Here is a 17874-nt window from a genome sequence, read left to right as displayed (position 1 = left end):
TTGGAAATATGCCCTAGAGGAAATAATAAATTGATTATTATTATATTTCCTTGTTCATGATAATCGTTTATTATCCATGCTAGAATTGTATTGATAGGAAACTCAGATACATGTGTGGATACATAGACAACACCATGTCCCTAGTAAGCCTCTAGTTGACTAGCTCGTTAATCAATAGATGGTTACGGTTTCCTGACCATGGACATTGGATGTCATTGATAACGGGATCACATCATTAGGAGAATGATGTGATGGACAAGACCCAATCCTAAGCCTAGCACAAGATCATGTAGTTCGTATGCTAAAGCTTTTCTAATGTCAAGTATCATTTCCTTAGACCATGAGATTGTGCAACTCCCGGATACCGTAGGAGTGCTTTGGGTGTGCCAAACGTCACAACGTAACTGGGTGGCTATGAAGGTACACTACGGGTATCTCTGAAAGTGTCTGTTGGGTTGGCACGAATCGAGATTGGGATTTGTCACTCCGTGTAAACGGAGAGGTATCTCTGGGCCCACTCGGTAGGACATCATCATAATGTGCACAATGTGACCAAGGGGTTGATCACGGGATGATGTGTTACGGAACGAGTAAAGAGACTTGCCGGTAACGAGATTGAACAAGGTATCGGTATACCGACGATCGAATCTCGGGCAAGTACCATACCGCTAGACAAAGGGAATTGTATACGGGATCGATTGAGTCCTTGACATCGTGGTTCATCCGATGAGATCATCGTGGAACATGTGGGAGCCAACATGGGTATCCAGATCCCGCTGTTGGTTATTGACCGGAGAACATCTCGGTCATGTCTGCATGTCTCCCGAACCCGTAGGGTCTACACACTTAAGGTTCGATGACGCTAGGATTATAAAGGAAGCTTGTATGTGGTTACCGAATGTTGTTCGGAGTCCCGGATGAGATCCCGGACGTCACGAGGAGTTCCGGAATGGTCCGGAGGTAAAGATTTATATATAGGAAGTCCTGTTTCGGCCATCGGGACAAGTTTCGGGGTCATCGGTATTGTACCGGGACCACCGGAAGGGTCCCGGGGGCCCACCGGGTGGGGCCACCTGCCCCGGGGGGCCACATGGGCTGTAGGGGGTGCGCCTTGGCCTACATGGGCCAAGGGCACCAGCCCCTAGAGGCCCATGCGCCAAGATAAAGGAAAAAGGGGAGAGTCCTAAAGGGGGAAGGCACCTCCGAGGTGCCTTGGGGAGGATGGACTCCTCCCCACCCTTAGCCGCACCCTTCCTTGGAGGAAGGGGCAAGGCTGCGCCCTCCCCCTCTCCCTTGGCCCTATATATAGTGGGGAAAAGGAGGAGCAATCATACCTAAGGCCTTTGGTTGCCTCCCTCTCCCTCCCGTGACACATCTCCTCTCCCGTAGGTGCTCGGCGAAGCCCTGCAGGATTGCCACGCTCCTCCATCACCACCACGCCGTTGTGCTGCTGCTGGATGGAGTCTTCCTCAACCTCTCCCTCTCTCCTTGCTGGATCAAGGCGTGGGAGACATCGTCGAGCTGTACGTGTGTTGAACGCGGAGGTGCCGTCCGTTCGGCACTAGGATCATCGGTGATCTGAATCACGACGAGTACGACTCCATCAACCCCGTTCACTTGAACGCTTCCGCTTAGCGATCTACAAGGGTATGTAGATGCACTCTCCTTCCCCTCGTTGCTGGTCTCTCCATAGATAGATCTTGGTGACGCGTAGGAAAATTTTGAATTTCTGCTACGTTCCCCAACAAACCATACATTCCTTGGGTCCTTTGCAAACTCATCCCAGTACTTTCTCTCGATTTTTCTCCACTACGACCTGTCAGCGGGTGCTCTCAACTTCCCATCTTTCTTTCGGTTCTCACTGTGCCATCACATCAACTTGGCATGCTCTTCGTTTCTGAACAGACGTTTCAACCGTGGTATTATAGGAGCATACCACATCACCTTCGCAGGAACCCTCTTCCTGGGGGGCTCGCCGTCAACATCACCAGGGTCATCTCGTCTGATCTTATACCGCAATGCACCGCATACCGGGCATGCGTTCAGATCCTTGTATGCACCGCGGTAGAGGATGCAGTCATTAGGGCATGCATGTATCTTCTCCACCTCCAATCCTAGAGGGCATACGACCTTCTTTGCTGCGTATGTACTGCCGGGCAATTCGTTATCCTTTGGAAGCTTCTTCTTCAATATTTTCAGTAGCTTCTCAAATCCTTTGTCAGCCACAACATTCTCTGCCTTCCACTGCACCAATTCCAGTACGGTACCGAGCTTTGTGTTGCCATCTTCGCAATTGGTGTATAACCCTTTTTTGTGATCCTCTAACATGCGATCGAACTTCAGCTTCTCCTTTTGACTTTCACATTGCGTCCTTGCATCGACAATGACCCGGAGGAGATCATCATCATCGGGCACATCGTCTGGTTCCTCTTGATCTTCAGCAGCTTCACCTGTTGCAGCATCATTGGGCACATCGTCTGGTTCCTCTTGATCTTCATCAGATCCCCCCGTTGCAGCATCACCGTATTCAGGGGGCACATAGTTGTCATCGTACTCTTCTTCTTCACCGTCTTCCATCATAACCCCTATTTCTCCATGCCTCGTCCAAACATTATAGTGTGGCATGAAACCCTTGTAAAGCAGGTGGGAGTGAAGGATTTTCCGGTTAGAGTAAGACCTCGTATTTCCACATCCAGTGCATGGACAACACATAAAACCATTCTGCTTGTTTGCCTCAGCCGCATCGAGAAACTCATGCACGCCCTTAATGTACTCGCAGGTGTGTCTGTCACCGTACATCCATTGTCGGTTCATCTGCGTGCATTATATATAATTAAGTGTCCAAATTAATAGAAGTTCATCATCACATTAAAACCAAAGTGCATACATAGTTCTCATCTAACAACATATAGCTCTCCAGAGCATCTAATTAATTATACCATACATTGAAACTATGTAAAACATTTCAATGCGAAAACAAATGCTATCATAATCGCAACCAAGGTAACAATTGGTCCAATGGCATAATGATACCAAGCCTCGGTATGAATGGCATATTTTCTAATCTTTCTAATCTTCAAGCGCATTGCATCCATCTTGATCTTGTGATCATCGACGACATCCGCAACATGCAACTCCAATATCATCTTCTCCTCCTCAATTTTTTTTATTTTTTCCTTCAACAAATTGTTTTCTTCTTCAACTAAATTTAACCTCTCGACAATAGGGTCGGTTGGCATTTCCGATTCACATACATCCTACATAAATAAAATCTATGTCACGTTGGTTGGCATAATTTTCATAAATAATAAATGAACTAATAGTTATAAAGATAATATATATACCACATCCGAATCATAGACAGGACGAGGGCCAACGGGGGCGGATACCAAAACCATCGCACTATATAAGATGCAATAATAAAAGTAAGAAAATAATACAAGTATCTATGTAAACATACAAGTAAGAATATGTTTCCTTTCAGAAAGAAGATAAGAACAAGAGGCTCACCACGGTGGTGCCGGCGATGAGCTCGGCGCGGGTGATCGACGGCGGTGAAGACGGGGACGGGGCGTGACGGACCGCTAAACCTAGACAAATATTATGGAAAATGGAGCTTGTAGGTCGAGCTTGGAGAGGAGAAAGCTTAAGTAGTGTGGCTCGGGCATTCCATCGAACATCTTGTGTGCATAGGAGGTGAGCTAGAGCACCACCAAGCCCTCTCCCCCTCGGCCAGAGAAAAACAGAGCACTGGGGTGCTCTGCTCGCGAGCGAGGGGTATATATAGGCACCTCATTGGTCCCGGTTGGTGACATGAACCGGGACTAAAGGGGAGCCTTTGGTCCCGGTTCAAGCCACCAACCAGGACCAATGGTGGTGGGCCAGGAGCGAGGCCCATTGGTCCCGGCTCATCCCACCAACCAGGACCAATGGCCCACGTGGACCGGCCGGCCCCCTGGGCTCACGAACCGGGACCAATGCCCCCATTGGTCCCGGTTCTGGACTGAACCGGGACTAATGGGCTGACCCGGCCTGGACCAAAGCCCTGTTTTCTACTAGTGCTTATTTGCTTGCGTTGACATCACTTTTGTTGCAACTTGCGCTTTTACAATTATTTTCTACTTCATGGCATCGTTTTACCTGGTTGTCTGTGTATGCCAGACTTCATTTGCATGAAAAAAATTCTAGCTCCCTAAATGCACCCAGCCATGTTCTGAATTTCTTATGACTTGCGCTTTTACAATTATTTTCTACTTCATGGCATCTACATACTACTCTTAGTACCTATGCCAGACTTCATTTGCATGAAAAAATTTCTAGCTCCCTAAATGCACCCAAATATACAACAAAAGGGGTTAACACCTTGCCATGTTCTGACTTTCTTATGACTTGCACCAAGGGCAAAAGCATTACTTTCTCCCCTGACTCATCCACACCTACTGCCTCCGGTTGGGTTTATAAGTCGGGACGAGTATTTTAGGCCTTAAATCTGATAACCAGCGAAACAACATATGCTGCATGCCAGAAAAGATATATATTCAGATTCGTCATCATGCGAATTTTCTAAACATAATTTTCTTGGCATATTACACATGTTTTATCAGTCGAATTGAAAACCTAAAAATTCATGTCTGACTTATAAACCCAATCGGAGGGAGTTCGTCGCTATCAACCCTGCATTTCTGAGTGGGCCCTTACACTGCATTGCTACACCTACTTTCGATTGCTCTTTCTTCCTCTTCTTCTCCCCACTCAGCCACACACATACTCCAGATGTAGTCATCCCGGCCTGGAAGGAAGGAGAGCCGGGATGATGATGGAGGAAGTTTGGCACGACAGGGGTGCGAGGCGACAATGATGTTGGCCATGAACAGTGAAAGACGGCGGTTGGGCCGGTGCTCACCGACAGATCATCCACAAATGAAGCCAATGGTGGTGGGGAGCAAAGCAGCCTGGGTTGAAGAACACGACGGTCATGGATGCTCCAATAGGTTTATGGATGCGGGCAAAGAGCATAGGTGTGTTTATAGGTAACCAATGGTAAAATTCTATTTTATATTTGATTTACTTCTCTTCACAAACATTCGTCGTGTCAATCATTGGTGACATGGAACCACAACCCCAAATCCAAAAATTTGGAACATAATCAAACTATTGATCTCCCACAAATTTATTAAACTTCAATCCAGTGCCATAACTCAAAAGGGCTACTCCAACCCAAGGTTGTCAGAATCAAATTTTGCATCGGGTCGGAGCTTCGATGGTAGGATCGCAAATCGTAGAATCTCAAATACCAAGATCATTAAAACGTAGATTCTATGAATGAAAATCTTACATTCAAAGGGATTAGTTTGGAATGTAAAATCGTACAGCAAAATTGAGATTCTAACAACCTCGCTCCTACCAATGTTACGATTCGCTCTATCGCCTAATAGCTTGTCCTACCCGGGTACCCCTAATCCTATTGTCAGCCTTAACAATGAATCCAAAATTTCACTTCAAAGACAGCGACATGGTTGATCCAAAATTCACTTCAAAGACAGGGACACAGTTCAAAATTCGCAAGGTATTTATCGATCAAGTGTGTAATCAGAGAAAAGCTAGGGCTGCAATTACCTCTTTACCCCCTTTTAACCATCCCGACATCAACATTTCCTAGCAAGCATGTTCAAGCTTATTATATCTACTCATATTAAAAAGGTCCAGCAAAACATGATTTCACACTATCAATTCTTGTATTGGAGCTCGACATGTGAACTCAACACCATCCATAGCAGTGGCGGAGCTTGAGATGAAATTATGGGGGGGGGCATGGGCTGAAGGGGGGGGGGGCAAACATGATTGCTTTAGGCTGATTTTAGTTGAAAATTAGACCAAATATTAAGGCATATGTGCATGTTTTCCTATGAGCTGGGGGGGCCATGGCCCAGGTTGGCCCCCAAGTAGCTCTGCCACTGATCCATAGCTATTCGCATGGAGAGGCCACAACCGGCTCCATGCGGTGGAGATCATGGGATTACCACAAGAGTCATCTGATAGTCGTTGTGGTTGGTCCTCCTTATAGTGATTACCACAAGGATGTCCACCCTCAGTTCTCTCTTTCCCTTGATGAACTCCCGCCAGCTGGACTCATGGAATGATATGCGCCCGTCGGATTTCGTCTTGTATTGGACGCTCATGACAGGCCCTCTTGGTCCATAGATTACTCCAGCAGTGCCGACGGCGGGGATTTCCACTCCGGAAAACATCTTCAGAGGTAAGTTCTGAACTCCCCATCATTAAGAGAAAATAGAAAGCACACAATGTTAGACATCTCACCATACTTGGTTATGACCAGAAAGAGATGAAAGAATATAAAACATCTCACCATAACTTTTTTGATCATGTTGGTTTTTGTTAGACGGTGCACAAAGGGCTTACACAAGAAGGCCAAAGAGGATGGCAACATCGCTTTCACATTAGTTGTCTCGTCCCGACTAAGCTTCTTGATCATTTGAGAAAAAATTGTAGAAAGGATAGGACCATCATCTTCATCTTCGATGTCCTCATCTTCATCTTGGTTGTCCTCGTCTTCATATTCGATGTCATCATCTTCATCTTCATTATCCTGGTCATCTTGGTCATCTTCATCATCTTGAACATCTTTGTCATCTTGGCCATCTTCATCTTCATCATCCTAGTCATCTTGGTCATCGTCATCATCATCGTTGTCGACATATAATGTCTTTAACCTATTCACCTCTCCTTTTAAGGAAAAGGCTACGAGTTCTCCTCCTTTAAAACTGTTCATTGCAATGTATGCTCCCATCCAACACCATATATGATGGTTTTATTATTTTCTTTGCACAGATCCAATTTGAATTCGCGCTCCTCATCATCCTCAAAATACAACACGTTACCATATGAATTGTTGAACTCCTCTCTTATGTTGCACGGGACACACTATCCAGCAGTTAATAATAAATAATAAAGTTAGTGAAACAGTTAAACAAATTAATAGAATTCAATACAAATTCAAGTTAAAGACCGTTACCACTGATTTTTGAAATCCCTTTCTCAAAAATACCCCAAACTGCACTACAATTTCAAGACTGTCCATACATGAATGTTGGCAAACCTTGCAGATCTTACGCCTCATGGTCCCTAATAATCATTTTGAAGCAGTGATTAATTATAATTGGTTCGATGACCCGAATGCAACCTCATTCCTTCAAATAAAGAAGCTAACACCGAAGAACACGAAAATTCGGCAGGACCTTTGCTTAATATTGAATATATTGAGTACTAGAAATTTGATGAAACGGAAGTTAATCAATGTTTCACCAAAACATTGGCACTCATTTTCAAGTCTCTAATAATCCCAAGAAGTTGTTAAATGTAAGAAAATGCAATTAACACTTTATAAATTAGCTTATCGTACCAAGGTATATGAATTTCTCTATCAATTCCATGACCCGAATGCAACCCCATCCCTTCAAATAAAGAAGCTAACACTAAAGAACACAAAAATTTGGCAGGACCTTTGCTTAATATTGAATATATTGAGTACCAGAAATTTCATGAAATGGGAGTTAATCAACGTTTCACGAAAACATTGGCACACATTTTCAAGTCTCTAATAAGCCGAAGAAGTTGTCAAACGTAAGAAAATGCAATTAACACTTTATAAATTAGCTTACCATAACAAGGTCTACAAATTTCTCTATCAATTCCATGACCCGAATGCAACCCCATTCCTTCAAATAAAGAAGCTAACACCAATAAATATGGCACTTGTCATATTTAGAGCCTAACTGATCCTAAAACACTTTGATTATAGATTTCATCTTTACCGACATGCAAAAGGTATTACATTTTCTTCTATTACATACAAAATATCGCATTTTTGTTCTATTATCCATGAGGTTCCTACTTTTGATCCTAGGTCTATAAATTTCTCTATCAAATAAAGAAGGTAATTAACATGGAAGAACATAAAAATATTACACCGGTAGCAGCGGTCGAGGTGGATGATAGCGGTGGTGGCCGAGGCGGATGACGGCATCGGCGGTCGAGGCGGAAGATGGTGGTGGTCGGTCGAGTCAGACGACAACGGCGGCGGTCGAGGCGGATGACGGCGAGCAAATCCTGCAGTGTCGCGGGTCGGAGGCGAACGACGAGCAAATCTAGCGGCAGACGAGAAGAAGGACGGGCCGGCTTGCAGATCCAGCGGTGGTGCGGGTCAAAGGCACGGCGGCGCACGCGGCGGGCGAGGCGCATGATGGCGAGGAAGGGGAAGAGGGGGAAGAGGAACTGACTGAGTGAGTGAAAGAGGGGAAACCGAAAATAGATGCGGGTGTGACGATTCGCCTAGCACGAAGCAGAATAGCTGTGGCGGGCGTATTAGTGTGCCTGCCACCGCAAGTATTAATAAATTTTGGATGCGTTTGGCACGGTTTGCCAATATAGAGTTGTGGCGAGCGCCGCCCGCCACCCGCCATAGACAAGGGAAAACCAGTGGCGGCTGGCCGCCCGCCACTACATTGTCGAGCCAGTGATTTGGAAGAGCCTACCTATGATGGAACGGAAACTAGAGCCCGCTACTGAAGCGGCCTTAGCTGTGGCGGGTGAGCGCTGGCAGTGGAGGGTGCCCCACCTTGTCCGCCACTCATTAGGGTTCACCTATAAGCCTTTTCCCAGTAGTGCATAGTGGTAGTGGTCACAGGGATATCGAAATAAGGAGATGAGGAAGGAGAAATGATGACAACAGGTATAGTGATCAAAGTGTTGGTCATGAAAATACTGTCTCATCTCGGGTTTTGTAGAAGTATCACGAAGCAAAGGTGAGTGCATACGGGCAAAAAGGTTCACCAGATAAAGATCTTCATGTATGTGTGTTAGTTAGCTTGGGTGTCTATATCCCACTGTTAATTAATTATTGATCAAAAGGTGTTTCAGGTCTTGTCTGCATATTATCGAATGTCCAAGGCCCCACACTCGAGGACTAGCGATTTGTAAGAGAATTAAGAGACCATAAAAGTATGAGAGAAGGGCACCAAAAAGTTTTGAAAGTGTTCCAGATGGGTCAAGAAGCGTCCCCGGTTGTCTGGAGAGTCCCGGTATTTTATAGAAGACTTTGGAAGCTTTCGAAAGTTCTAAAGGGCCGGGGCCTAGTGGGTTGCCACTTGGCTGGGCAAAGGGGCATGCACCACATGGGCCCAATTGGCCCAATAGTGGGGCACACCTCTTTGCTGGAGGCCCAAGGCAAGTGGTGCATGGGATGGGAGCAGTCCTGGGAGGACTCTCCTCCATAGGTCGACAACCCCCTTGGGGGTTTCCCCTACATCAAGGTATACCACCTCCTAGCCACCTATAATATTGAGGAGGGGTGAACCCCTTGGCATACCAAGCTTTAGAGCCGCCCCTCCCGTTGCCCTGCACCGCCCCGTCTCTCTCTATCTAGTCTAGAACTAGAAAGCACGCCACTAGGTTGCTTCTCCCTCTAGTTTCTCTCAGCGATCTTTGTCTTGGACGATGAAGTGCTGCCGAACCACTACTTCGAGACATGTGGACAACGCAGAGGGGTTGTCTACTTCGACTCTCGATCAGTGGAGAATTTCTTGTGGCTGGGAGGTTTAGCCTAGCCGTGGGAATCGACAAATCGTCACTAACATCTTCTTCCTCTCTGTTGTGTTCATGTTGGTGAGATTGATCTATCCTTGCATCACGTATAGCGGTAAAAATTATTGCATAGTACGCCTCTTCATTTTCCATCTACAATCTAAACGGGGATGATGACCCAGCGCCTCCACCCCTAGCTCCCGCAGTTGCCGCCCTCTTAGCGCTTCTTGTTCGCTGTCGCAGGCTATGGCGCCCCACACCCACTTCCTCTGATCCTCATGCCTCTTCAACCATCCCTTCCTCGCCAACTGCCTTGCCACCGCCTACTCTCACCTTGGCGCCACCCCTTTCCGCAGCAAACCAACCGCTTCTTGTTGTGCTGCCCGAGCCCGGTGACCTCCCATGCGACGTGCATGTTGTCCAATGGGATGCCTCACAGGGAAACCGTCTCTTACAACTCAATGATATCTAGCTACACTGAAAGTGACCGTGCCGACGAGGCACTCCAATTTGTGCACATGATGGAACCAGACATCAGGCATAGCCTGTTGGCGTAGGCTGCCGCGGTTGTGTTTGGTGTCTTGAAGTGGTACATGTGGATGGCGGCTGGCGACGACGTTTGGCCGGGTAGGATGAACTTGATGGCATCGGGATCAGATGGTCAAGGGGAGGAACCACAACTGGCGTGCCACGAAGCCTCGATATCGTCGTTTTCGACGTTCTGCCTCATCGGCTCGAACAACATCTTCGTATACGAAGTTGCTCCTCCGGATTTGGGTATGGTTGGGGTTCCCCTCTTTCTCCGAAGTTGCCTTGGTGGCGGCGGAGGACGATGGTGGGCGACGATTGGACGAAGCGTAGGATTCTCCCTCGATGAAATTCTAGTTTACTTCTTGTGTGCTGACTATGCGCATAATTACATTACATCTATGTTTGTATATCATGGTGGTGAACACTGTCTTAATATGTTTGCAAAGTGACTTTTAGAACAGTCAGTCCACAGTCGAGTGTATACTGCAGTGTACGGTATGCAGGAAAGAAAAATGAGTGTACAAGATGCAGAGAACTGACGGCGGTCTCCGTTTCATTGTCCGCTGCGTCTCCCTGACGGCCACTGCGGCGCTCCACCTCCACGCCCGCCTCCGCCAGCTGCCTCGCCGCGGCCTGCTCCCGCCTTGGCGCCGCCCGTTCCGCCATCGCCCTACGCGCCCAGCGCCGCAGCAGCCAACCGCTTCTCGCACAACATCCTCCTCGCCGCACTGCTCTAGTCCCGTGGCCTCCGGGCGGCGCGCAGGCTGTTCGATGTAATGCCTCACAGGGACACTGTCGCCTGCAATACAATCCGATGATCTCTGGCTACGCTGGAAGTGGACGTGCTGACGAGGAGCTCCGGCTTGCACTAAGGATGAAGGGGCCATGTGTCAGGCCTAGCGGCCTCACCTTCTCCATCGCTTGGTTGGTCGTCTGCTCTGCTTCCCATGGTTCACGCAGCTGCTGTCCATCACGGCTCTCCCCAACAGAACTCTGTAGTCGGCAAGACCTTGTTGATGTGCAGTGCATGTCGTTTGGAGTGCGAATGAGCAGGACGTCGTGTCAGTGAATTCTGCCATGCCATGCCAGTGTGCAAGGATGATGGTCAGAGCAATGCAGTGTTTGAGTGTTTCCGGTTGATTAGAAGCCATGGTTTTTGGTTGACGGATGTAGCGTGTAAATGGTGCTTACCATGTGCACAGAATCGAGGATTTGGCTAAGGGTTACCAGCTCTTGGCCCTTTGCATCAGAACATGACTCCTGCCAAATTTTGCCATTAATAGTGCTGTTATTGGCATGTTGTCCATGTCTGACAGACTACCTGATGCCGTTAGGCTTTTCGAGGAACTGAAAAAATGGGACTTAGAAACATGTAATGTGATGATATCGTGCTATGCCAGGAGTGGTTTAGTGGAGCAAGCTCTGGGCCTCTTTGTGATGGCTCTGCAAAATGGTGTTCTTCCAACCGAGTTCACCTTTGCAAATGTGCTGAGATGGAGCTCATGTTTTGGTCTGTTGAAGCAGGGTGGCCAAATCCATGCACTGGTATATCAACGTGAGTTTGAGGATGATATAATTGTAAGTTAGGTTCCTTAAAGCATGCCGGGGAACTCTTCAATGGTGTTTGTGTCAAAGATTTGTTGATCGTTGCTATTATCGCAGAATGGGAGATGTAGGGAAGCTCTTGAGTATTTTGGTGAATATTGATGTGTGGTGTCAAGCCAGATAGAATTACTATTGGGAGCTTTATCTACTTGTAGCTTGGTAGATCTTGTGAGATGTACTCCCTCCGTTCCAAATTACTTGTCTTAGATTTGTCTAGATACGGAGGTATCTAGCACTAAAATGAGTCTAGATACATCCGTATCTAGACAAATCCAAGACAAATAATTCGGAACGGAGGGAGTAGGTGGGAAAGCATGACCAGGATGAGGAGGCCAATGGAAGCTCTAGGCACATATAGGTTGAGGGATGTAGCTGGCTCTGCATCAAAGATGAGATTCATGTGTTTAGATATGAAAAAAATATTACATTATGAAAGCGAAGCTAACTCGTATGCAGTTTAGATCTACTAGCTAAACATGGACTGGCTGCACGCCGCGTACCTGACTTAAATTGAAAGCCCGTGTCACCAGTTACCAAGGTCGAAGAACCCTACTAAGTAGGAGCAGTTTGCAAAATCGAAAGGTGAACTTATTGCTCTTGCTGGCTTTCTCAGTGGTCTTTATTGGAAGTGTATATGTTTGAATCTTTCTGTAACAGAAACATACTTGTAGGGATTATAAATCGCAAGAAGAACAAGCATGAATGGGATGAGCAAACTTCTTCGTGGAAATGGACTTATGGCTATGATTTTGTTAATAACGATAAAGACATTCGGATCATTGCAGCCAAAATGACAGATGGTTAGCAACTTGTCTTCTGCATCTATTGCTGGTGAATTTTATTTTATATTTGTAGCAAGACTAGTAATTTTTCCGAGCTTTCCCTGCGCTGAGTACACATTATGGTTATCATGCTTCTGCTTATGTACACCGATTAGTCCAGTGTTCATTTTAAATATCCTATGCTGTTTCCATTTATAATCACTTGAATCTAACAATTTAATTTGTTCTGAAATGTATTCGTTTTCAGAACTGTTTGCTCAATATTTTACGGTTCTAATTATAGATATTTGTCTGTTACAGAGCCTGGTGTTGATCCTTTTGCTCAAAGGACAGAAATACGAAAATTGGGGTTGATTATCAAGAAAAGAACAGACATGGGAATATAAAGAACGATGCAAAAGTTGGTGCTCTGCCAAGGCAATCATTTCCTATTATCATCATCTGCACATCATGCACTACTTTTTTTTTATTTACCATTACATTAGCAACTCAAGTTTCTTATATAACGCTTTCTAAAAAAAAACCTGTGCAGTCAAATATAGCTTGCTGCCACAGCTGTGCCTATCACAGGAACTAAAGCAGATCCGCCTAGAAAAATCTAAAATTAAAGGAAGATCTTGCGAATCTTCAGTCATAAATAAATGCTTGGGAAATGTATCAACCTATACTTTCTGGAAATTTCTAGGAAGTTTCAAAAAGAGAAAGACAGCCTATGTCTTTAATTGCTTACCATATTAGTGTGTAGAAATCATGCATATTCTACAGCTGTGCTGTCCTGCGGCTCTTGCTATCAAGGTATATAAATACAGTTTTCTTGGCCCACAGCTTTGTGCTAATCAAAAAGATAATTTCTTAGGTGCGCAAGAAATCTGTATTGCACGGGTATGTACAAGCTTGTTTGATTTTTCTCTCACTTCCATGTCAATCTAGTTGTGCAGTATTTTTTGGATTGCAACAGTCTAGTCATTTGGTTCGGTACAAACTATTTTAGATCTTTGTGATCCAGCCTCCGCAATGGCTATTCTCTAGAGTTCTAAATCTAAGTATCGATATGGTATTAGCAGCCGTTGAATTTCTTATTAGGAGGTCATAAATCTAACAAAAAATCATCGGCGACGCAAGTAGGTATAGATATCGATGGTTGCCATGATCCGATAGTTATGATTCTTCTCGGGTTAGCATATGATTTGGTTGCAGGAAGATTGTGACCCGAAGATCTGTATCACTATCAATATCAAATCTTACTCTTTGTATTGAATTATCGGTCGCAACGGTCCCACGGGATCTACTAGATGAATTGGAAGGCGGATTGTGACAACCTCGTGTGAATGATGCCATCTCTGAAGGGGATACAAGTGTGGATGGTGATATCAGAATACGCGTCTTAATATCGATGCACAAAATATGTCTTATATATCAGATATTCGTACTTCTTTCTGCTCTGTATATTCGTGTACACTGCTGGTATTCGTATATTTTTTTGAATAACCATATTCACCCATCTTTTTAAAATGGCTATGATGTGAATATGGTTTTTCTATTATCCAGCCGCGTTTGATCCGTTTCCACCGTTGTGACCATCTTATTTTCATTTTTCTTTGTTCGAAACCATCTGTGGGGTATATTCAACTGAGTTATCCACTTCCTAGCTATATGTGCTTTATGGAGCACGTGTGGGGCTTGCCTGGAGTTAGAAACCACTATTACCACTATCAATTGCTTGTGTAATCTAAGCCATTTATTATATACCTTTAGATGCTTGGGCACTGCACTTAAGATGTAACAGAAAAGAAGATGCTAAATTTGTGGTGGCTTATAATGGCCCAGCTGCCTATACAGGATCTCAAGTTTCGATTACAGTCAGCTTTGTAGCCAGATTTATTCTATTGATTTCTGTCAACCATTTAGTTTGTTAGTTCTTGCCGATGTATATTTGGTTGTACATGCGTATTCTCAGTATTTTAACTATGCAATTTTCTGCTCTGGTGCTGTTACTCAGAACTGATCTTAGTTTGTACTAGCAGATAGTTATCATTTTTATAATTATTTGGGAGGATCATAACAAAGAAACAAACTCATTGTCAAACTTATCTTGAAAGAGAGCCACAAATGTTCACATTCACCTAAAGGCACTGCACATAATTTTATTTTGTAACCTAGGAGGCTAGCACTATTGTTGTACTGTAAGATTAAGCTGATTAATACTTTATGATTGAGCTAAGGAATACTTTCCATTCTTTTTTCACAGCGCCAGAAAGACCGTCTTTGGCAACGTCAGCTTGCAATGGGTGATGTTGCTGCTGGATCACATGTGTATCCTGCTTCAGCCTATCCGCCTGGAGCAACAGTGGCTGCACCTCCTGGCATCACTCCTGTCCTGCCGGTTCACAGCCAACGCCACCATATATTCCCTGCAAATCCAGCTCAGCTTAGTGCTCAGAACCAGCTTATGTACGAGCAGTCGCAGCAGTATCAGCAGCAGCTCCAGCAACTGCACCAGAGGCGGCTCCAGCAGTTCTGGGCCCAACAACGGTCAGAGATCGAGCAGGCCACTGGCATCAAGAAGCACCCCGTGCAGCTCAAAAGGATAAGGAAAATCATGAAGGCCGATGAGGGCGTTCACATGATCTCGGCAGAAGCTCCGGTGGTGTTTTCGAAAGCATGCGAGATGTTGACACTGGAGATGACGATGAGGTCATGGATGGTCACCGAGGAGAACAAGCGCCAGATCTTGAAGAAGAGTGACGTTGCCGCTGCTGTTGCTAGGACCGACGTCTACGACTTCCTGGCAGACATAATCCAGATGGACGAGATGGAGGAGGAGGGAGTCGGGCTTCACAGAGCCGGGCCGCCGCCACCCTTGGGGGCTCCGGCTGGCGCATACCCGTATTATTACCCGCCGCAGCTGCAGGTGCCAGGTGCAGCAATGGTGCACGGTGGCCAGCAGGTGCCGCAGGTCCATCTGCCGCATGTGTGGATAGATCTTCAGGAACAGCAAGAGAAGGAGCATCATGCGGAGGATCAGCAATCTGAAAGCGGCTGACAACATGTGAGCCATCACTAAAATTCAGTATCCTCATTTTAGCCAGGACATGCAAAGTTCCAAACTAATGATCGTTTGTTTGGTCTGTCGGTATGGGAGAGATTGACTGGTTCCTTCATGCAAGTTTTGTTCTTGTCGCGGTGTCTTTAGCGAAGGGATTACGCTTCGAGACCAGTTGGTTAAGATTTACTGTACCGTGTCCGTGTCCATTTCCGTAATTCCGTTATTCCAAGTTGAAAGTTGGCCTCTGGATTCCGGTTATGTCTTTTCGATATGCAATTGTCGAGTGCCATGCTAGCTCTGTTTCTGTGATGTGTGTTTTTCTTGTATGAAGTTTTGTGATCCTGGTGAAGCTGATTTGGTCTTGTTTGAATGCCCGATGGTGTTTTGCGAAACCACATGCACTTGGATGATGGGTCGTTCAGCCGAAGCATGGCAAGCAAGTAACTGAATTCGCAGGGGGTTGTAGGGTATATAGTATCATGGCTTGTCGTGAGTCGTGAGGACTGAAAAGCTTAAGTGTTTCCATGGACTGAACCATTTGGTTGAAATTTACCATACTGCGTCCATCAAACTACTAGCTACAGTAGAATAGTTGGCATGTGACGATGGCCCCCTTTTTGATATGCAAACGTCGTTGTGTGGCGTACTACGTACCTCTGTGTTGACTGTGGAGTGACCTGTCTGCTTGCTGTTCCTATCGTTGAGTGGCGTACGAAATTTCAGATCATGTTGCGGGTGCAGCTGAGTCGTCTGTCTTAAACCGAATGTGCAATGGTGGTTTCCCTTGTGAAATTATTACAGTTGGAGATCGGGCATTCAGGTCGAGCACGTCAAGTGACCGACACACGGCCAAAATGCCATGCCGTTTCTAGCCTGAAAACTGGCACTATCCATGCCGGTTGGATGATATTGCAGCCGCCGCTGCTAACCGGCCATGTGGGGTGCCAGTGTGTGTGCGTGCTTGTGTGCAGCCGAACAGTCCCGAGACCGACTGGCTCGATGAGTCGTTCCAAAAAGAGCTTGGATAATCGTGGTGTTGGCATCACTCCGTGTTTCATGTCCAAGATAAAGATTGCCGTGTTTGAGGGAAAGGGAGGGGCTTGGTGATGAAGCTATGTACCTAGAGTAGGGGCATGGACCTGTCCTAAGAGCCCTATCCAAGGACATCCCTGAAAGAAGTCACCTTTCAATCGACTTGAAGGTATCCCACTCGACGGATTCAAGACACTCGACCAGGGAGCTACCACTCGACTACAAAGCCAATCACTCGACTGACAGGAGATCTAAAGTCACTCCGCAAGCAAACGGTCGGCCATTAAATAGTCTTTATGGTCATCATAGCACTTTATTAGGAACGTTACCAGTAACGCCCAGTCTTAATGTATTTTAACCCTGCATTACTGAGGACCGGAGGGGTCTGGCGAACTCTATATAAGGCACCCCCCTTCTCAGTAGCGGGGGTTGGCACCCCTGTAATTCATACACACATAATTCAGTCGACCGCCTCCGGGCACCGAGACGTAGGGCTGTTACTTTCTCCGCGAAGGGCCTGAACTCGTACATCCTGGTATATTTACAACTTCTCCATAGCTGAGATCTAGCCTCTCCATACATCCCCCCTACCTCACTGTCAGAGTTAGAACCACGACAGTTGGCGCCCACCGTGGGGCAGGAGTCTTAGCGCCTAGTTGGAGAAGTTGCGATTTTTCCGATCCCTTTGATCATGTTTTCGTGCGGAGATTTGGTGGACGGCCGCGAGATCCGTCTCGGCGCACTCACGTTCATCGCCGACAACTCCGCTTGGCTTCAGGAGGCTCCACTCGACATCGACGCCCTCCCCGTCCGCGGTGCGACGCACTTCCGCGCATGTGTTCGTGGCGTCCTCCTGCGGCAGCCGTCGACCCAGTATCGGTAGGCTTCCGTGTCATCTTCCCGCCCTGTCTCCACCGGCGCAAGCGCTCCGGCCGATCGAGACTTCAGAGGTGGGTGAGGCATGCCGTGGCCCGCCAGTCGGCAGCCCCACAAGTCGCGGCAATCGAGCCCGACGAATCCCTCTACGGCCTGTTCGACCTGCCGACTGGCTCCGCGGAGACCGCATCCGAGTGCGACAGCAGCGACCCGGCGGCTGAGGTTCTGGCGGTCGATGGAACACACAGTCCTCCCGGTTTCCCTCGCACCGATGGAGGCGCGGGTGGAGGCGACCCGTTGCATCCCCACGATGAGTATCTCCCTGAACCTCTCACGTCGTTGCAGCGAGAGGAGCTTCGCCGCCGGAACATGGATGCACTCCACACTCCTATCGTCGGAGAA

At 46.6% G+C, this 17874-nt stretch overlaps 1 protein-coding gene across 1 annotated transcript; it reads left to right on the top strand.

The window, feature by feature from the left end:
• The first annotated feature begins 10687 nt into the window (after window positions 1–10687).
• Window positions 10688–15868, top strand: LOC123154571 (nuclear transcription factor Y subunit C-4-like). The gene is made up of 4 exons (XM_044573266.1): window positions 10688–12318; window positions 12408–12536; window positions 12819–12918; window positions 14767–15868. Exon 4 carries the CDS (start codon window positions 14803–14805, stop codon window positions 15559–15561), a length of 759 nt encoding a protein of 252 aa, XP_044429201.1. The 5' UTR covers window positions 10688–12318; window positions 12408–12536; window positions 12819–12918; window positions 14767–14802; the 3' UTR covers window positions 15562–15868.
• Window positions 15869–17874: the final 2006 nt, after the last annotated feature.

The sequence above is a fragment of the Triticum aestivum genome, chromosome 7A (assembly GCF_018294505.1).
Source record: "Triticum aestivum cultivar Chinese Spring chromosome 7A, IWGSC CS RefSeq v2.1, whole genome shotgun sequence".
NCBI classification, from domain to species: Eukaryota; Viridiplantae; Streptophyta; class Magnoliopsida; order Poales; family Poaceae; genus Triticum; species Triticum aestivum.
The sequence above is the reverse complement of the archived record's forward strand: the minus strand, read 5'-3'. Positions and strand labels throughout refer to the sequence as shown.